The 22,776-nt window shown below is 34.2% G+C and overlaps 1 protein-coding gene across 1 annotated transcript in view; it reads left to right on the top strand.

The window, feature by feature from the left end:
* Positions 1–22,776, top strand: part of SKAP2 (src kinase associated phosphoprotein 2) — a 153,795-nt gene that overhangs the window by 2,107 nt on the left and 128,912 nt on the right. The window contains exons 2-4 of the mRNA XM_007466073.1: positions 7,726–7,831; positions 8,445–8,470; positions 15,861–15,968. Coding sequence (XP_007466135.1) covers positions 7,726–7,831; positions 8,445–8,470; positions 15,861–15,968 — 240 coding nt within the window. The remainder of the gene's footprint in view (positions 1–7,725; positions 7,832–8,444; positions 8,471–15,860; positions 15,969–22,776) is intronic.

Genomic DNA, 22,776 nt, shown 5'->3' with positions numbered 1-22,776 from the left:
GATTACAAATTTGACTTATACTTTATTTTCAGAGGATATTTTCAAGAGGTATGGCTATGAGGAAATATATATGATATAAATTGTAAAGAAATGAAACAAGTGAACCAGTGTTTTTCAGTTTTCTTTTTAAACTAATCGTTCAAAGAAAATGGTTAACATTTTATGGTCGACTTTAATTAAAATCTTTTTTTGAGGTAGGAAAGGTTTCAAGAATAAGTGCTCTGAGTAATTTTTTTTTTCACATTTTTTTATCCAAAAAATTCTGTTGGATTGTGAATGATCATTTGCATTATTCAAGTGTTTGGGTAATAGGACATGGTTAGATTTAAAATTATTAAAACTATAGAGGAAGAGTTGACATTGGTTTGAATTTTAAAGATATTGCTGGCTTACCTAGTTCTTTCTTTGAAAGTAAGAAGGAGATATTGGCAGTGGTGGTTGTAGCTAACAGTTGAGCACTCTTAGAATGCATGGCGCTATGCTAGAATTCCAGGGTACAGAAGATAAGGAACTAAACTTTTCAGGCATTAAAATCCCTTCAGAAAAAAAGAATATAAAGTCAAAAGATAACGCCTAGTAAAAAAATATATTTTGGACATTTCCCATTGCGCTCCATGTTCCCTTTATCCAAATCGTTATGTCATATGTGTTAAATGTGACGTTTCAACTGCTTGATAGAGGTAGGTGCTCAAATGTATTCTTATCAGTTTATTATTCTCTTCTCTTTATTTTTTCCTCTGATTATATCTGTTTTAGGCTTCCTTTTCAATATTTGTTCCCCCCCTCCTTCTGATTCCTTCCCTTAAAAAAAAATTCTTTAGAAATGCAAAAATCCATAGAGGTTATCATTCTTACCTCACATTTAATGATGCTCTTGAAAAAGTGGCTATATAGTTTGACCATTAGTTATTTTTATTTCTGTGGGATCAGTATATTAAATATTGATAGCCTATACTTTTTATAAAAGTGTTGAATTATTTTCTTGTCCCATGAATAGAAAAAGGTTTACAGATTTTTGTTGTTAAAAGTAAATTGGGGACTGCCATATGCACTCCAGGCAACCTTTAATTTTTTTTCACCACAATGGAAGAACAGGTTTAGCTGGGATAATTAGAATCAAAGGATTATCCCAAATCTTGTCCATTTAATCTTCTCCCACATCCAAATATTTTGACTAGGATGAACAGCAAGAATAATCTTGATTTATGTGAGTTTTTCCTCCAGGCAGGCAAGAAAGTGAGAGGAGTTAGAACAACAGCTCGCCACCCCCCACCCCCAATCCCCTTGATTTGTTTAATCGCCCTTTGAATACTGGACTCTTGGTGTTTTGCAGTTAGATATTCTCATTCATTTGTTTTAGGACAACAATATTTAAAAAGGAAAGCTGTAAGAAAATGTTAGTTTCTTTTATTGAGTTAGAAAATGAAACCAATGTTGAAGAAAATGATGGTTGTTTGCATACTCTGAAAAATCAAACCCAACCCAAACAAACAATAAACACAGTGGTGTCTGCAAAGTGACCCTGAGATTTTGTTCACTTGGCAGTCTTGATTAGAAATATTGCATTTTCCTCTATTGAGGATTTCCAGGACATTTTTAAAAACCTTCACACATAATTGATAATCCCTTTAGGGACACTAGGTGAAGAACGGAATTCAGTTGGGATAGAGGTAGAATTGTTTTCAATGCTGAGAATAGTGTGGTTTGATTTCCACCCTTCCAAAGTTCCATTTATAATTTGGTCAACATTTCGGTTTTATTTTTCTTATGAGAATCATTTATGGTGTATCTAGTGTCCCATAACTTCCTTCTGGGGCATTGGCTGAGTATGTAAAGGGAAGAGTGCCACCTACTGAGTCAGCAATAGTCACCTACTTCTTTAGCACCTGGATTTTCCTATAGAGCAAGAACAAGCCTGCCCCATTTTGGCAGTAATAACTAATGATTTAAAGTTGATATGAGAACCTTTGATCTTACAATGAAATCAGTCCATGACACCTCTAAGATTTTTCTCTTCTAGAAATAGGAATATATGTTTGTAAATCAAGGGACTAGAAAGTTATAGTTTCTTGTATGGGTCAAATAACATAGATGACTTAAGATGTGATGTTAGGAAAATTATTTGCCTATGTTAAGCATACAATATTCTGTTTTTTCTTGGGAGAGGATCTTTGGCTGTCTTGTTTTTTTTTCATGACTTTCCTTTTAAAGTATTTTCATCTCAGATTACTAAATAAAGCTCTTGATAATATGCTAGTATGCACAATTTTATAGTTACCCAATCCAAATTATCACTGGTTTCCTTTTAAAAAGGAAATCTAAATATTCTAAAAAAAGAGAAGTATATAAAAAATTTCCTAATGAGCTTAGCTCTACTTTATCAGCATTAAAGAATTACTAGAAAGAAGACAGAAACATCAGAGTGGGAAAAGCCTCTGGTGATTTGAAACGCAGTTCAGTTGTCTCTCATAAATTTAAGATTAAGTGTCATATATGGGTGATAAAACTGGCATAGGCTAGTTTTTATATACTCATTTTTCACTTAGTTTGTCTTTTTCAATTAAAGCCAAGTCTATCTTTTTCATTCCGCTGAGTTTACATTTCTTTTTCAATCACATAGTGAACACATTACAATACATGATACCTAACAGTGAATATAGTGTAAACCTCAGACTAATGTTTTATTCACTGTGGCTTCTTTGAAAATGTGTGGTAAAGAGATTTTGATGATTATAAGGTGCTATTCATTGAGTCATCTTTTAGAGGTGAAAAATATTCATCTCTATCCTTCAACAGTTCAGTTTTCCACCCAAATAAGTCATTTAGCCTCCAAAGCCAATTTTGAAAATGTAATCAGATGATTGGATTGTAAGACTCAGGTACGTTTTTCCTATCATACTTTGAGAACTCCTTGTGCTTGTTCCTGTCTCTTTTTCCATGTTTGAAAAGTCCACAGTTCAACCATAACCTGTAAAGGTGCTGGGAAATCAAGAGAAAGACATTTATTAGCGCTATCAACTTTTTAATTAGCCATTTTCCAAATTTGGGCATTTAGCTTAATTGGGCTACATGTGCCCAGTTGAACTGATTTTTATGTTTTCACCAGTAGGTGTTTGGTCAGACCATACCCTCCTTTAACAGAGAAGAAAAGCTTCTCTTTTTGTTCTGATGCCAACTTAAATTCTAGGCTGAGATTCTTGTTTAGTGATAGCACCTCAGTGAATACAAAGTGCAACTTGGCCCAATTCATAAAGTAGAGAAAGATGTGGAATTAAGTCGTAAAGCCATTTGGGGTATGGTTTGACTGGTTTTACACTTATTCATTGATCTGGGGCTGAGCATGTGGTAGTGGATTCACTCTAATTCTTGCCCCCTCTCCTATACAATTCAGGCCATCACAGAGGCTGTGTGTGTGTGTGTGTGTGTGTGTGTGTGTGTGTGTGTGCGCACGCGTGCGCCTGTGCCTACACACTTGCATGCCTGCCCAGGGAGGTGAGGTATTGGTTGGTTGGAGGACTAGGCAGAAGACACCAGGTGTTACCTCTGTGACTTGTTTACAACTTCCAGCCTGGAAGTCATATTCCATGGTGGAGGATGGTGAGGGCAAGTGGTCAAACCCCGGCTTTTCTTAAAGAGTTGGAACCTGTGCTATGTACTCAGATTGGAGAAGCCGACAGTTTATAGTTTGCAAGAATTTAAAAACTGTTGTAACCTTGTGTGGTTTCACCTTGAAACTGTAATTAGTATGGAAATTGGTAGAAAGCTGTTAGCTTGTGTGTGTTAGATACCTGTCCTAGCCTCTCGGGCTCTATGGGGAGATGAGTGGCAGTTTTTCTAGGGGGTCCATATGTACAGGAAAAGAAAAAAAAGGCAAATTTGAGTACCACTAGGTGATTTGGTGTGTGCTAAGTATTTGCCTCTTAGGGGTTGCGATGGCTATTGAGAAGTTTCTAACTTAAACTGCTTGAGGATTGCTGAGCCAAGACATGATGTCATCTTTTAATTTTGTTTTCAGACCTTAACGTTTATCTACAGAGCGGTTGTAAATCAGATCTTTCCAGCGGCCTTCTCCCCCAGATCTTTACAGTTGTACCGGGAGATCAGGTTTGCTCTGACAAACGCTAAGGTGTAACAGGAGCAAAAATCACCAGCACATTTGTATTCGCTGAGTAACTTTTTCCTTGGTGATGACTTGGGGGGCAGAGGCGGATGGAGATGGGGCCAATTCTGGGGTTAAATGCGGCCGGCGCTGACCTGCGGTCTACGTGGAGAAGCGCGGAGCGGCGGTAGGGATTAGACCTGGGGCTTAGAGGGCGCCGGAACTGCGCTTTCTCCACGTGGCCGGGTGGGTCCTTAAGCTTCTCCTCTCCCGTGGAGGACACGGGTGAGCCGAGATCCCTCCTGTGAGAAAGAGGAATTCTGTCTTACTCGCCAGGCCAAGAGGCCAGCGAGGAGGCAGGCTGACCTTTTCTTGTAATCGAATTATGGCTGTTCCCCGAATTACAGGCAGTCTGGAGTCAGTGAAATCTACATATTAACAGAGGGACGTGACCCCTAAAGGAAGGTAGAAGAGGGCTAAAGCGCTCGCTAGTTTACCGTTTGCAGGGCTATTCAGAGCACAATAAAAAGCTTCAGATCTCTTTTCCAACCAGCCAGGGGAGTGCTTGAGTCGCCCAGGACTTTTATTGCTCGCTTTTGAAATATTACCCTGGCTCTGAGCTACAAAGCCGCAGATCCAGTCCCATTTGTCTGGCGAGGGCGCTGCCCCAAACCAGTGCTCCCCGCTCACAGCTCCACTGACGGGAACCCTGGGGTTTAACACTCCCAGTGTCTCGGACGGCGGAGCCCGAGCATCTCCCGGTGAAGGCCGAGTAACTTTCCAGCACCCGCTACGTCTTTGCGCCGGGGGAACGGGGTCGGGGCTCTGCGCAGGGGCTCGGCGAAGGCCGCGGGCACGTCCAGAGGGTCTCCTGTGCCTAGGAGAGGCTGGTTTCGTTCGATTTCAAAATAAATGGGCACAGTATGGATTTTTAGAAAAAACCCGGATTTCAAAAACTTGAAAACCAATTGGGTCTGTGGGGACCAACAAACGAAGACTATTGCAGGAATCGCTTCCATTATGAAGTTCTTATTTGTTAAAAACAAAAACAAAAAAACCCCAGAAAGCAGGTTGTACGCTTTCCACATCTCGTTTGTGAAATAATTTTTAAAAATCAGTGTTTATTAAATCTTTTCAGTTGCCTTAAACCCCTTTTGTGGCAGAAGTTTAGGAATAAATACCTTGACTACTCTAAAAATATAGAATTTTTCCCTTGCACAATCTCTGAATCACCTCCCACTCAGAAAACAACACAGATGCTTCCTGCAGTCTCACTCCTTCACCAAGTATTTCCTCACAAAATAGCGTAGCTCAATAATTTAAAAATGTTTTTGGCACTGTTAGGAAACTCTATACAGAGCATTACAGCTTTTTGTTTTCTGAGTTTTTATACAACTGAAAAGACCTTTTAAAGAAATAACTCGGGCTGTAATTCGTGTACGCGGGCCTCTCACTGTTGTGGCCTCTCCCGTTGCGGAGCACAGGCCCCAGACGTGCAGGCTCAGCGGCCATGGCTCACGGGCCCAGCCGCTCCGCGGTATGTGGGATCTTCCCGGACCGGGGCACGAACCCGCATCCCCTGCATCAGCAGGCGGACTCTTAAGCACTGCGCCACCAGGGAAGCCCCCTCTGTTTTCTGAGTTTTTATACAACTGAAAAGACCTTTTAAAGAAATAACTCGGGCTGTAATTCGTTCTGTTATTGCTTCCGGAGATAGAAAAGAGATCCTGTTTGCTTAAACTTGTATTGTATAATGAAAATGTAAAATAGGCAATTAAATACTCGTGTGGATGAGGGAATTAAAGACAAACACTGAGTGAAAGTAACATTAAGCAAACTACCAATCTTTATGCCAGTGATTCTCCCAAGTATTGAGTCTGGTTGGAAGAAAGAATCAGCGGTAGAGGTGCTACTCCTTCTCTTACTCCAGTTTCTTAGTAGATTTATTGGAGCCATCTCAGAGAAGCCAATGACCTTTTCCATTTCAGCTAATATCTGAATGTCCAGAGGTTGCCTTGCTCCTCTGGGTACATACAAAATTTAGAGTTGAGAGAAGAGTGCTTTTTTATGTCTCATTATTTTGAACTCACTTTAGAAGTGTGGGTCCAATTTGCACTGGTACTGGATTATGTCTCTGTGTCCCCCTCTTCAAAATAGGGACAGCTCAAGGAAAGAGAAGCTGTGACATTTTGCTTTTGTTTCATTTTGATAGTTACTTTTAACATTAGTCAGTGATGGACTTCAAACCAGAAAGCTACTCAAAATTATTCCAAGACTACATTTTAATTATTTTACTTATATTGATTTAGTGAAGAATCACTTTTGCACAATTTATTATGAATGAATAGAATAACAGTTTAATCAGCTTCACTCCTTGGATCAACATACTTTTGTAATCAAGAATTTAAAATCAGTTATAACATTCTATTTCAAATACTAGGTTTTAAGTTGCTAATTGTAAGTACAGTTGAAAGACTATTTGCTATACTGCTTTGAATTAAGTATAATATTATTGTATGTTTTGATACCATCTTTTTATCAGTGTGAATTAGGAGACAAATTAGTTAAATAAAAAGAAAGCAAAACATATACACAGCTCTTCGATATGAAGTATGGGTGGTTTATAGTCATACCTACTGAAACATTTTTAATGGTATCTTCTACGTTAGATACCTCAAAGTGACATCTGAAATTCTGAATATAAAGTTAATTTAAACTTGTACAGTATTTCATGAACAATAAGAGTGGGGCTATTGTAAAATCAAACCAATAAGGATTTGGTGGAATTGTATACCAGAGAGAATTAGAAAGCAGAATAATCTAGAAGTTTACTGAATTAAAAAAAATAAAAGAGGTTTTGGGAAAATGTTATATGAGGCCACAGAAGTCTTATCTCTTGGTTACTGTATTTTAAAATAGTAGCTAAATCTATTTTGCCACTTCTTCCTTTATTTAAAGAAATATTTCCAGGTAGTAATGCCAAGGCAGGAAGCAAGAGCACACAAAACCACACAACTGATTATCTTTTTTATTTGAGAATAGCTGGCCAGAGTAGGTGGGGCAGGTAGGAAAGAGGAGGGTTTGGTTTGGGAATCTTGGCTAGCAAAAGGGATTTGTTTTTCCTCTAAAGCATTAAGCGCTGCATATACCTGAAAATTGATTACACTGGGAAAAGGATGCCTTCGCCAGAGACATTAGCTTATATTGATATAATGTTGTGAATGACCTGTTCATACAGGAACTTACAAAATACTAAAAAATGATAGTAACATGCATGAAAGCTCTGCACTTGCTTTTATACAGAGAATTTGTTTATGGGGCACCATAGTTTATTAAAACTTGCACGCTTCTTCCTGGTTTAATGATGCTAAACATTCAAATAGCATTCGCTGTGTTAAGCATAAGTAGAGCATACACATTTTATTAACTAAGTGGTGAACAGATTTGTCCAATTTAGTATTTGAAACATACTTCAACTGTTATGCTTTGGATTGATAAAAACACTGTAACAAATTGTACAGATACTAACACTTACGGGGAGAAACAATCATTGTCCTATTTGTCTTCACACAAAAAATGATTCCTTCCTATAATTTGTATCCTTTTTCTTATATTTCATGGTTTAGATGTTGAAACATTTGTAGCAGGCGTACTGAGAGGGGAAAATTTATCCAAGAAAGCAAAGGAAAAGAGAGACTCCCTTATTAAGAAGATAAAAGATGTAAAGTCTATGTAAGTCACTTACTTGCCTTTTATTACTTATTTCTTACTTATAAGAAACGTTGTAATTAACATTTTAATGAAGGACTGATTACTGTGGGATTAAATGTTTTATGTTCTAGTTTAATTGGTTTGAGGTATTTTTAAAGGACAAACTATATTTCTACTATAATAGTTTTTAAAAACAGACAGGCTTATCATAATACCGTTTTTTGTGAAGCCTATTGATTATGTATTTTTCTAAGCATTCTAGCAAAGTCCAACTGTTTATTTTGATTATTTGAGGATATATTTGGTCTAACTGATAAGACATAGGTAGGTTGAGAATTTTAACATAAATATGGAAGATACCTCCAGGTACTCAAATGAACAAATGTAATTTAAGTTGTATGTATTAAAGATATATTCTGGTTTTACTACTGTAACTTAAGTCTTTAAAATTACCTTTTTTATAAATCCATAAGCCTTTTGGAATTATCATTTCAGGATAGGAAATAGTTTTTTCTCTAAATCTATATTTACAATATCGATTTTAAAATAGACTTGAATTATTGCCATTGATTAGATCTTGTTTTGATTGGTCAACCTTTATTTTAAAATATAATGTTCTTGCTTTATTTTGCAGCTATCTTCAGGAATTTCAAGGCAAAGGTAAATTTTCAAGTTTTGTCAAACTTGACGTTTTTTTTTCCCTGCAGAGATTTTCAATAGGAAAATCTAACACATACTGAAATTTGATAGCTGAAGTCAAAATTTAAATTTCTGTGTTGCATACTTAGACTTTAAAGATGAGAGTGCTAGCTCCCCCTGCTGAGAATAAAATTAAAAAACATATCTAGAATCTACTCTGCACAATCTTCTTTTGCACAATCTTTCATGCAGAAATCTGTGTTTAACATTCTTAGGTTTTATGGTTCTTAGACTTCATTGTGGCAGAAGTTTGTTAAGAAAGGTATATACGTGCAGTTACACACGGAAGAATTTTGTGAGGCAGAGGCGAGATACCAACCTAACACCATTTAACCCTGTAGAGATTACTTTATAGTGGTCATGGGAGCAGGAGGGCGTGTGGCTGGGTGCTCATAGGTAATGTTTCGAAAAGGTAATTGGTTTAAAAACAGTATCAACTTTTGTTTGAGAGCATGAGTAAAATCTTTTTCAAATGCTGGTTTTTATTATTCTTGTGATTCTTTTGATATGAATAAATGTATGCCATAGGCATTTTCAAAGAAGGGGATTCAGTTTCAGTTTTCGAAATATGTGAGAATGCTGGTAAGCTGATTGTCTTCCTTTAGATTTGAGAGACAGCTGCTTAGCGTACTGAAAACCAAATCCAGAAAGGCGTAGGAAGTTTCTACTATTTCATGTCTTCGGTTCTGCAAGGGAAACTTGGTATGGCCCTTACTTCCATGATGCTAATTCATAGGTCATGACCTGAAGCCTGTGGATGCTGGTATGAGGGTCACAACATGAGGTCAGTTAACTATGTGAAGCTAGGCTCTGAGTTTGGGGGAAGCAGTGTGGCATCTTCTAACTGGGGTTAGCAGATACCACAGAGTAACTCATATCTCTGCCAACTGATAAGTGAGAGAGTAATGACGATTTCAATAAACCAGCTACTTAACCAGACAAACCTAAAATCAGTTAAAAGGAAACCACTGTTTATTTTCACATTAAGTCATCACAATTGTTGTGATTAGAGGAAATAAGAAGAGATTTTTTTCCGTATTAAATTTTTTAACACTGTTAAATAGAGGGAAGAGCAGGAAACTCCTCTCCACAAGTACCTACTTCTTTGTTCTCTATAATGAATCCTAAACTGTGGGTTTAATCATGTTGTATTTTGCTTAGTTGAGTATAAAAATAATGAATTTATGCATTTGAATTATGATAACTTTTATACAGTGCACTGTTTATAGGGGAAATATTGCGTATCAGATTCTGCCTTTTTTCTTAAAAGGCACATTTTGTTCTAGTGGTTACTTATTGGACTCTCACTGTGACTTAATTATTTGTACGTTAAACATTTTTAAGCTAAGAAAATGTGATAGTATAAAGTCATATATGTAGAATTGCATATGATTCAATAATAGGGTAGGAACTTTCCCTTTGGTATTCTGGTTTAGGACTTGTTCAGGTGTGTAGATATTAAAATTACATTACTGAGATACATTCTTTGTCTCTAAGGAGAATGGAAGTTTGTATAGTATTTGATAGAAATTGAAAAATGAGCCTAGAATAAGAGTTCAAGTAACACAGAATTCAGAGATTCCCCATAATCATTTTCCTCTGAATAAGTCATTTGTATTTCAATACTGCTGTATTGAGTTAACTAATCACCAAGAGTGCCTACTCAAAAGTAAGCCTGTGGATAAATTAGGTGTATACCTTGGAGAAATACGAGAAGCTGAGTAATTTTATGCCATTCTACCCTCAAAGTATAATTCGACTGTTCTAAAAAGACTATTTCTGTAGTTTGTTAGAAATAGTAAAGGGAAGTTAGTACAGGCTTAATAGTTGAATAAGCAATTGCTCAAAACACATATTTTTGAAAAACAGGAATTTATTAATAATCAGATCTCTACATTGAATAAATTGAATTCATGTAAGTATATTTTGATAATGCTGCTTTTCTTTTTTTTCTTACATTTTCTTCTTGGGGCTTTTGGATTGTCTTCATCCAAGGAGACCTGGGCAGAAATCCTTTTGGCTGTTTCCCCTCTCTCTCTTTCTCTCTCTCAGGTCAATATAGGGTCACAATGAAGTGACCAGAGGCTATTTTCCTGCTTTTTACCTTTATACTCCTATTTGTTTCACATAATTTTTTTTTTTTTTTACATGATGGTTAAGTACCATTTTAATATCATTATTGGGAGAAAAAAAGGACCTGGAAGAGAGTTCTTAAATAAAATGAATTAATTCACATTTGTTTCAAATAAGTGAGTTATTAGTTACTTTAATGTTCACAGATGTCTGTTATCCTTCCTTCCTTTCCTCTCACATCTCTTCTTATAGTCTTTAGATATTGTACATGACAGAATAACTATCTAAGCCTAGTTTTTTATTCTTAGTTACAATGTAGCCTAGTAATATAAAGTATACTCCTAAATACAGGCTTCATGCGCTAGAATTATGCTCCTTTTAGAATTATTTTACAGTTATGATTATTTCAGAATTTGTTCTCTGTCACATCATAAAGTCATAGCGCTCTTAAATGTGACTTGAAATAATTATTTTGGGGATGAAAATATATTACTACTTGAGTAAAGGTGTTACTGACTGAGTATAAAATAGAATTTTCTAATATATATTAGGTATATGATAAAAAAGTTTTACTTGTAGTTGTATCTTGCCCTTATATTAGGCTTGTTTTACTCCAGTGATGATTTTGGTATTATTATTTTCTTTATAGAATAAGATAATGTGAAGATACCTATGCATGACACATAGTCAGTGTTCAATAAGTGTTATATTAATGTGTATTCTCAGATTCAAGTTCATTTATCAAGAGGATTTAGTAAACCTTGATTTATAATTCAGTTTTCAAATAAATTTTGAGGAAACCATAAATTACTAAAGGAAGGGTATGCATACTAACATGAGACAAATATTTCAAGAGAATATTTTTCAAATAAGGGTGTCTACAGCTTTAAAAAATGTGAATATATTGTTTTCAATTCTCTTTAGATGTCATAACTAAAAAGCTCTCATTTTCTCCTTTAAAATATTTTTCTTCTAAATTAAAACATTTATTTAGCAGATTTTATCCTAAAACTCCATTGATATTGTTAAATATGAATAGGTTTACTTAGAAAGCAGTTTCCTTTGACCTCATTGGTATTATTAAGTTTACTTATGGACTAAACTAGTTTTTTGAGTAACAGGGCTGTTAGATAAGAAGGGACCCATTTTAGTTTGTTCTGATGGAATCCTTGAGAACAGCAGAAAAGTCAGAAGTTTGGATGACGTTTAACTTCGTTTCCGTTACTCTTCCTAACATAGTATATGTTCTGTTGAAAGTTAGCTCCCCAGTGAAATCTGAGCAAAAACTTGCAGCTCCCTTACCCCCACCCCCCATCTCTGGCCTTATACAAATGTGTTAAGCAGGTTTGAGATTATGGGGCCTATAGTAGTAGAAGTCTGTTTCAAAGGTAGTACTTGAGGAATGGTGTCCTTCCTTTAAAATTCTGCCTCATGTTTGCATGCTGTAAATTAGCCCTTGTATGGTAGAAGAGTTATGAAGAGACTCTTATTTGTGGTGACTCAAATCTTTCAAATTTTTAAGAATTAAACTACAGGTTCCCTTAAGAAATGACAAGCTAAATGGTTATGTCCATTCATAGCTGTATATTATCACTTGAGAAATTATTTTGGACAAGTGAACTGAGTAGAAAATTAGAAATTAATATTTTTCACTCAAGTAATTTTCCCCACCAAGTTTACATTTCATTCTCTGGGAAATGGAATGGTTATCATCTGAATTTTAGGTATATTATTTAGTTTACTGTTTACCTGATTGCATTCAAAATAGAACTGTATTTGCTAAAACAAGCAGTAGATTGGTTAAATCACCTTCAATGGTGGGATCATGACTGTTGAATTGCTGTTGGGTTTTATCTCCAGGCATTTAGGAAATGTTAATTGACCGTGAACCATATAAAAAAGAAGGGATAATAGTAATTTGAACCCAACTGTTAAAAATTTAAAAATATTTTTCAAAGAAATATGCTGCTGTGATACACCTAAGCCTTGATTTTGATGTGTTATTTAACTTGCCAATGAAATTACAGGACAAGAAGTCTTGGATCATTGTCTTTTAGACTGTTAACTTTGTATCATTAATTAAACTTTTGAAAGTTGTGGGATAAATCAAATGCTTTTCTAGGGAAACAAGAAACAGTATTAATGAGCAACAACCCTATAATTATCCTTCTGAGTACATAACAGGGACACATTCATGTCTTTTCTTTGCTCAATAACTTTTACAAAGAAGTAGTTTTAAACTGATCATTAATTTTATGACCATAGAAATGAGATGCAAAATTTATACTGTTGTCATTGGCACAGGCTCAAGGCACCACTGACATTATGTGTGATGGTAATAGAATGGCTGCCAACTAATGATTCTGTAGACATTTCATTTGAGCATGCTTTTCTTTTAGATGTCTGATTAGGATGTAATGCTTTCAATTATGTCTGTAAATTGTATTGGATACGTTTACCTGATGCCCATTGTTGCTTTGGAGTTCAGTTTTCTATTACATGAACACACGTTGAACATTTTCCTTTTAATTTATCGAAGTCTTTGCAGGTATAGTTGCAAGTACTCAGCCCCTGGGGAGAAAAAATGCTTTGCACTGCTCAACAGCGACCCCTGTGTTCAATTAATGCTCCTTATAATATAGCAGCTCTTTGTTGAGTTGAAAAATATAATTAGGGATGGGGGGAAGGGGTGGATCATCTCTGGAACAACAGTAAAACGAAGAAGACTATTTTGAAAAATGATGTGTTTTTTCAACTTAATGAAAGTTAAAAAGGGAATAACCCTATACAGATGCCACAGGGATGCTTATTCTTTACTTTCTGAGTTAAATTCAAGGAAAACTTTAAAAAAGGGGGGGGCGGGGAGGGGAGAAATGACGCCAGTAGCAGTACTTAATTTATTTTGTCTTAGATAAATATAAATATCACAGTATTTTTTTAAAAAAAACCCAACATTTGAAATGAACTGCAGTTCTTAGAATGGGTAAATTGAAGACAATTTCACTTTATAATCCAAAAAGTGTTCTTTTTGTTTTGAACAAAACCAAAAACCACAGAGGTCTTTAACATGTCAGTGACTAATTTGCATAGAACGGTTTTAACTTATATTAAATATTATTGAATGTATAGCTTTAATAATGATGTTTTTGCTGTGTGTGTGTGTATGTGTACATACATGGATATATACACAAAAAATATATAATGGATATTATCAAAGGATAATAAACTAATTCTGATTTTCAAAACTTAAAAAATTTTTTTTGTGTATTTCCACACAGAGTTTAATAGATTTAAGCATGAGCATCTGAATTTTTTCAAGATCCTTTCCATAGAATCATTAGCTTTATAGTTGTATTTCCGTATCCTTAATAGTGTGATATGCTAAGTGCTGAGTTATGGTGATGTAGTCGAAGTGTGCTAATACTTTTTTTTTCATAGCAAGATTTATAGTTCATGATTTGAAATATCCTTAGAAAATTCATAACAAAAATTCTTACTTTATTAAGGATATTCTAGCAGTTTTGAGCAGTTGAGAATTTTGTGATCTTTACTACTGTGTATTCCATGAGCTGTCATTTTATGTTCAAACATATTTTTACTAGCACTTTTTATGAGGTTCTCTCTTAACTCATATTTTAAATCAGACCACTCTTCTTTCCATAAGAGAAATATTATAAGGGATCACTGAATGTTCTGAGAAGTACTTTGAACATCTGGAAAGAAAGAGAAATTAAGATCCAAAGAATGAGTAGTATTTGTACATGTTTCTTGGAATTTTAATTGGGGAAGAAACATCACCATGTATGGTACACATAATGGTATAATCACTAAGGACAATAAGATAGTCATCTCTATATTCTGCTCTTATTGTCTTGATGGGAGATATCTTTACTTTCAGGGTAGGGATGATGAATGCTGATAAAATATCAAAATTTTAAAAAGTAGATATGAATATTGGTTTTTATTATTTTGAAAGTGTTGTCTTGAAAGAGGCTCTTTCCTCTACCAAAAATATGGTGAAAGTAGGGTGCAACCCATCAGATGTATGTCAGAGGATACAGATATCCTTTTGGAGAGCCAGGTAGCTTTAATCTGGATCTGCCTAGCAACTATGATCTAAAAGTAATACTATAGGCACTCTAGGATTCCTATGGAGACTTTTCACTATGATTTTTAGGTGATACCTGAGGTGGCTGTTTTTCTCTTGAATTTTTAACAAGTAACTTGAATTGTTAACAGATCATTTATATGGTATTAAGCATACCTTTTTCCTTGTTGTTCAATATGGATGAAGAATGAGTGCTTAGATATAACTGGGATATAGCAAATGTTTGATTCACTCTTTTAAAAAATTATTCTAAATGAGTATATGGAAAAAACCCAAACCACAAGATTTTATTGTGGGGATTAAATGACTTCAAGCCAACCAGTCAGCCTTAGATTTGGAAATCATCTAGAAAACTAGCCAGAACACAAGAAAAAAATAAAGTAACATACCACTGAATGCAAAATCGAAAGTGTCTAGTTTGTAAATCACCTTGTTTGAATTTAAAAGGTTTATATGAGTTTTAAAGCAGTTTTTCGTAAAAGATTCCTGCTCTTGAAAACACAACTGAGTATTTTTAATCTATTCTAATGTAATCTGTGATTTTTAATGAAAACATAAAATGTTCATATGGCTTTGAATTATCAATTTCTCATCATCATTTTTCCAATTATTGAGTAGGTAAATGGAATTAACTTGAATTATTTTCTCTGTTGTGCTTTCCATGCTTCTTTTGGTTGCTGTTATTGTTATTTTGGTTTTGTTTGTTTTGGTTACACACTATGTTTTAACCTGCTTCCACTTTTTTGAATTCCTCTTTGTAGAGACCATCATAATTTTGGAAGTTGTGTCCTTTTGTAACAGAAAGAAGCAGTTGTGTACTGACTTTCAAAAACTTACTTTAGCTAAGTTACAGCGAATATACATTAAAATAGGATCTGTTTTTATCTAGTTCAAAATTTTTTCTTTGGTTTTCTATGAAAGTGACCGAATTTAATAGTAAAATTTACCTCTTTGACAAAGTAACACTTTTAAAGATGGCTAAATTATAAAAGACTTTTCTCTGATTAGTTTTTGTTTTTTTTTTATAATATTTTTAAGTTTAATTTTTACTTTATATTGGGGCATAGTTGATTTACAATGTTGTGTTAGTTTCAGGTGTACAGCAAAATGGTTCGGGTATACATACATGTATACATATATCCATTCTTTTTTTCTCTGATTCTTTTATAGGTGATATAGAAGATGGAGAAGAATATGATGACCCTTTTGCTGGGCCTCCAGACACTATTTCATTAGCCTCAGAAAGATATGATAAAGATGATGAGGCCCCCTCTGATGGTATGCGACATTTTCCCATAGAATATACCTCTTGACACTCTAACACAAAACAGTGCAATGTGTAAAGGTGGTGGTCTTGTCAGAAAGCAGATGAACACAGAGGCTTCAGTTAACTTACCTTTACCAGAACCTTTTAAGGAACAGAAGAGCTCTCTCTAGTGGTTTTCCTAAGTATGTAGTTCTTTCTTTTCCTAGGAAATTTTCTTTACTTGAAATTTTAGGAGAGTGCTTGCATCATCGTATGAACATTATCAGTAAGTTTGTTGGTTAATTTGATATTATCAGATTCTTAATTAATTTTATTGTGCTGCTTAATGGCTTGTTGTATTTCATTATTTTATAAATAATGAAGAAGGTTTTTGATCTCTTTTTTCCTGAAAACTTCATACAAAATGAGTTCATAAAATATTAAATTAATTATTTCTACATTGCCTTCTCTCATTGAGACAGGTTTCCATCAAATGCTTCTTTTAATAATACATTTTCATTTTTCTGATTGTCATTTAAAAATATCCTATATTACACAGTAATATTATAGTTTTTTGTATTAATTGAAATGGTAATAAAATTTATTATTTATTTCTTAATTAATTTTTAAAAACTTGCCAAAGTTATGAAACTTGTTTTTAGTGTAGCATGTGCTTTCTCTGTTATGCCACCCAGTTGAGTGCATCTGAATTATAGAGACCTATAAGGGTGATATATAGGTACAAATTAAGAATGTGTATTGATAAATTAGCCGTGCATATTAATTTGTGGCACTCAAAGCTTCACATAGACATAGAAATGAATAATGCCTTCTGCCACTATATGATGATCAAACTGTGCAGTTGCATCTCTAAATACAATTGCTGAATGAAAATATGCTTCCTGCAACAGAGCACTCCACATTTTATGTTATCCAGATTATTCCCTTTGGAAACATAAATTGCTTTTATGAGGTATAAAATTATGTCTACTGCAGAACAGGGATAAGTCAAGTACATGCATAAGTGATAAACATTCTAACCACTGATTCAGAACAACACAAGCTTTTTTTTATATTCAGAACTTTGTACAGTGTGTAGCAACAATAATCATATCCATTTTATGTTGAATTTTACATTTTGGCTAACATTTAATATCTATTTTTAAAAGGAAAGAATTTCTTTCTCTTATATTGTCTATTTTTTTAAAAGAATCACATTTTTCTTCAGTCACACTTATTATCTGAAACAGAGCATTACCCTTTCTAACCTGATCTTCAAAAGCATTTCTACTAGAAAATGTTTTATAATCGATGAAGTAATATTTTCAGGCAAAACAATGAATTATTATTTGAGTTGAACTGTTTTTCAGACACATTACAGTGGTTTGTTTTGCTTCTCTGGAAAACATTGGTAGATAGAAATGAGTATGTTTGTATGTATACATATATAGAGAGTACTTATACTCATGATAATATATAGATATGGATACATACACATACAGAATATATTCATAGAATATATATGCTCAGGATTTCTCAAAATAGCATAGATATTTTGATGTACCAGGAAGCATTATGTGCCATCTTGAAAAAATTACAACCTAAGAAATCCAACAGTTAAATACATGTGAGAGCCAGTGATTTGTTAGGAAAAGTGAATTGCTATTGCATTTCATGTAAATAATCCTGTAAATAATCATTTATAGGATTATTGTTTTTTTCTTATGAGTAAATAATTTATTATGTTTGTTTTCATAACCAAACATAAAGAAAATACATTAATAGCATGAAAAAGATTTATTGCTAAAACATTATCAATATTTGAATATAATTTAATAAATTATATTTATGTGTAACATTTAAATTTTTGTTAAATATTGCATTTTCATCAGTGTTTATGTAACCAATTCTTAGATTGAAAATTTAACTTTTAGTATTATTCATTTTTGGTATATAAATAATGCTGTTTTTGATAATTTTACATTTTCTTCTAAGAATACTCTAAATTAATTTTAAAACTACCACTTGAACTTTTAATTTCCACTCTAAAATATCATCTAGTCATATTAGTTTTTCTTCCTGCAGCTTGATCGTTATATGTGTTCTCTTTCCTTTGCTGAATAAATTTTCCTTCATTGTGTGACCTTAGTCTAATGATATATTAATTATAAAATGATAATGCATTTAACAACAAGTATAACTAAATTAGCACAGGTCACCAAAAGGCCTTTTGTCAAATCAGATTGTTGTTTTGTCCTTTTGACTTTTACCTTATGGTAGGCACTAACAAAGTATCTGAACTTTGATGGATTATAAACTACAAACATGGTATGTATTTTTCATAATGCTAATGTAATTTTCAAGGTACTATAAAGGTCAAACCTGCACATCTCTGTGTGCATTCTAAGTTTGTCTTTTCCTTTAATATTTCTTTTTCTCTGTTCCTCTGGTTCAAAAGTTCATTCAGTTCCCAAATGGCTACCTAATTTTCCAGTTATTCCCTCAAGCCATATGTGTTTTGGTTTCTTTATGGTTTATTAGGTACTGTAGGAAAGTAGCATAAGTTATATCTTCTAATGAAATTCAAGCACACTTCAGTGATGCTTCGACTTGATTGCTGGTAGCAATTAAATCACAGCCAAGGAGAATAATGCATAATCTCACAAGGTCCAGACACCCTATAGAAATTGAAAGGAAATGAAAACAGAAAACAAAAACAAAGTCTTCAAACCCTGCCAGACATGCTGTTTCCAGCCTGCCTTTTTTTTTTTTTTTCTTTTTTATTGGCCAACTGCCTGATTGATAGCAAAATCACAACTTGCTGCACGCTAACAGGCAGAGTTCACTTGTAGGTTATTGTGAACTGATAAAGGGTTAGATGGAGTTTTGATTTTCGCATTGGACCTTGGTACACCAGATTAATGGAATTTCAATGAGTGACTAGAGTAGCCACAGCTTTGTCAGAGAAACAGATGGATATTCTATAGTCATGTCTACTCATTAATACTAGTTGCCTGAAAGGTGTGCTGCTTTTCTATACAAAAGAGTTGATATAATTGATTTTTGAATAATGCATTGAAAACAAAGTACCTTATTGATGACTAGAATTGTAACGTAGATGGTGACAGATTTTTGTAACGCTTGTAGCTTAAAAATATTGTACTTTGTAGTTTTTTCTCATCTCTCTTTGGAAACACTTTTTTGTTTTTATTTTTTGAGGGAAAATACATTTTATAAATGATTGTATGACTGCTGTTAGTTTCATTGTGATTTGGTAATATTTATAAAAATTATGTTTAATAGAAATTTCATTTTATTAGCTTTGTGCTTTTATTCTTTTCTGAAAAACTTAAAACAAATCATAATGGTTTCTAGACTATTGTAGATCACTATTAGAAGTTTTATGCTATTGTATGGCTGGATATATTGAAGTGTTAGTAGAAATGGTGCATGTCAGTAATCAGATAAAATTAGAGATAATGAAACTCAAAACCTTAAAGAATATCCCTTGTCATGTTAGAATGTTTGTTTAGGCACTAAGGTGGTAGATGCAGGGTAGCTTTTAGATACTATATAACGATTTGGGTTTCCATTTTTCTATTTTGAAATCATTTTTCATTCATTTTCGTTATTTGTAAAAGCAAGCATCTAACCGTGTAGCATTGTGGAAAGTCCCTAAGGTAAGGTGAAAGGATTCAGTGAGCTAGAAGACATATATTGGCTCTGCCCGTCGATGATAGGTTGAAGGATCATAGTAGACATTTGTTACAAATCTGATTCAGTCCTAGACCATAATCACTTTGTGAATAAGAATCTGGAATCTCTAGGGCGTGAATATAGGAAGACTAAAATGAAGCTAAAGATATAAAACAGTCATTTATTGTCCTGGTATCTTCTTAACTAAAAATTCCCAAGTAATATAGGTTACTAAAAACTGTGAGCATTACAAGAACATAGGTTTGTATGAAAAAATACTGGTTTACGTATGGAACTATTTTTAAAGTTTGAGATTAAGAAAAAAGGCTATGCTCTTTTGATCATAATTCATAATAGTAGATGATGTTTTCTTCTTTTTTGGTATTCGTTTTCTTTAAGGAATCCAATATATGAAAACTTGAAGTTATAAAACATGTAAATCACTTATTCCAAAGGATTACTTTAAGGATTATCTCCATGATGCCTATAAATAATGAACTCTTATAATGCATCTACAACAAGCTTAGATATAAATCCATCCATGTGCATAAATATAAATTTAATGGATAAATTCTTACACACTACACATTTTTTTTAACACCTTTATTGGGTATAATTGCTTTACAATGGTGTGTTAGTTTCTGCTTTATGATAGACACCGACTTTTGAGGAAGATTTTTTTGTGCGTAAAGTTAGGTGTAGCACTAATCAGTTCTAGTAAAAGCCAAGCAATAGATGTTTTACTTTTCTCTGGGCTCCAGTAGAATGTGAAATAATATTTAAAACCGGGAAAAACAAGGTTCTTTCAATTACTTCCCATTTAGGGTAACCAACTATAGTATCATGTGGTTTTCGATAATAAAAATCATATTTTTGTATTTTATTCTGAGAATTTAGATTAGTTTGCAACTTACACATATCTTTGTATACATAACATATTGTTGCACTTGTGTGTTTTTTTTTTTAACTTTTTTTTGGGTTCCTTTAATACACCAATTGCTAGCTTGTGTTAAGATAGAACAATGATTATTTTAGTCCTTCTGTAATGTGTATAGCCTAGCTTCAGGTACTTTGGTAGACTTGAGGGGTTATAGTTTGGAGAAATGATAAAAAAGTAGAAAACATGTTTTTACACTCAAGATATATATTGTGTGATTGGAGATATAAAGTATACACAGATGTAAAATATTTTTATGATTACAAAGGCATATATGCATAAAATAAAAACAGCCATTGAGAGTCATCTTTTTAATTTTTATGCCATTGAATGGGAAAATACATCACTATAAAACAAAGTGGGCAAATAAGATTGTAACAAAGTGGGCTAGATAAGAAATATTGCAAAGGTAATAAAACTCAAATTGTGAAAAATGATGCATCTTTAACACAGTAAATTAGCAGTTATTTACACAATTCATGAAGAAAGGAACAAGGTACCTTGGCAAGGTAATGGGGAATTCAAAGATGAAGAAAAAAAATTCCTGTTTTCAAGAGACTTGTAATCCAGTTGGAAAGAGAAGATAGCCACCTATCAGCAATCTAAGTTCTAACAAGGCAGATTCCGAAAATAGTAACTAGTATGTGTTAAAATATTTAATTGATTTGGCCTGTACCAAGGCAAATAATCGGTATCATTGATTTTCTTCCCTTATTTGTTGGCTGAGTCAGTCATATATTTTCTTCCCTTATTTGTTGACTGAGTCAGGCATCATGTTGAATAAACCAAAACATAAACTTTATGCCTACATTCTGAGAGGTTGTAGAGTAAATTGTAAACGGAGGGCCTTTTTTTAAAAGTGAGTTTTGCATGGTTCCTGAAGTTTGCTAGAGAGAAAGTGGGAAAATCTGCTGAAAAGAACATTTAGAGTAGAAGTCCAAAAATCAGGTTTTCATACTGATTGGTAATCATTTTGTTGTCAAGGTCAAGTCACTTAGCCTCTCTGGATTTTTATTTTCTGATTTGTGAAATGAAGAGTTTGGACCAGGTGATTGATTAGAAGTTCCCTAGATCTCCAAATGCTTGTGTCCACATTTCAGAATTAGTAAATTTAATGGTGGCACAGAGGTGATTTGCCTGGAGAAGGTAATAACCAGAGGTGATATTGAATAGGAAGGAGCGCAGTGGGTCTTACAGGTAAGCAAACGAGGGACAGTAAGAGCTGAATAGCAAGTTAAGGAGTTTACCTTTGATTTGGTAGTCATTAAGAGATCCCTGAAGCAATAGACTGATGTGATGAGTGCGTATTTGAGGGAGATTGTCCTGGCAGTTGATTGTTGGATGAATCAAGGCAAAGAGACCATCTAGTGGAGGCAGCAAACTAAGTGCCTTGCTACATTATTCTGAATCTTGACAGCCTCTCTGTGTGGTAGATATCATCACTATTTGACAACGGAGGAAATTCAGGGATAGAGAGGTCAAATGAAGGTCATATAAGTGGCAGAACTGAAATTTGAATTCATGTCTGTCTGACTCCAAGGACCAGGCTCTGCTCTCAAAACCACTATATTTTGCCTCTTCCCCAGCTAAGATACTGTTGCTTTTGGTTCAGAGGGTGTTGATAAGAGCCAGGGTTAGAGTCGTAGACATTGCACTGAAAAGGAAGGGATTCTTTTAGCCCCTTCCTACCCAAAGTATGGACTGCAGACCAACTGCAACAGTGTCACCTGGGAGCTTGTTCAGAATGCTAAATCTCTGTCCCCACCCATATCTACTGAATCTGAATTAGCATTTAAACAAGATCCCTATGTACACATTAAAGTTTGAGAAGCTCTGTTCTAATTGTATTTATTACCTTGGCCTGAAAAGAAGGGTGAGCCATTGCACTTGGGCTGAATGTGCAGATGTGTACTAGGCATAGCGCTAAGCAATCCCTTGAAGTAGGTAAAAAATATTCTTTACTTCCTGCAGTCGTCTGTGGTCCCTCAGCACACTGCACAGGGCCCCTTCCCGACACTACTGTCTGTGGGTAGTTGTCCCATTTTTGAATCTGTTTCCCCCCTCAAATCAAATTCTCAGTTAAGTACATTGGAAAGGCTTTGATAAATTACCCCTAGGAAAGTTTGCATGTTAATAGAGGAATACCTTAACCCAAGGGAGGTCAAGTCCCACTCACAGATCTTTAGGTATCAGCACTGGGCCAATGT

Source organism: Lipotes vexillifer, unplaced genomic scaffold (assembly GCF_000442215.2).
Source record: "Lipotes vexillifer unplaced genomic scaffold, Lipotes_vexillifer_v1.1 scaffold150, whole genome shotgun sequence".
Taxonomy (NCBI): domain Eukaryota; kingdom Metazoa; phylum Chordata; class Mammalia; order Artiodactyla; family Lipotidae; genus Lipotes; species Lipotes vexillifer.
Note: the sequence above shows the minus strand (reverse complement) of the source record. Positions and strands in the feature narration are given on the sequence as shown.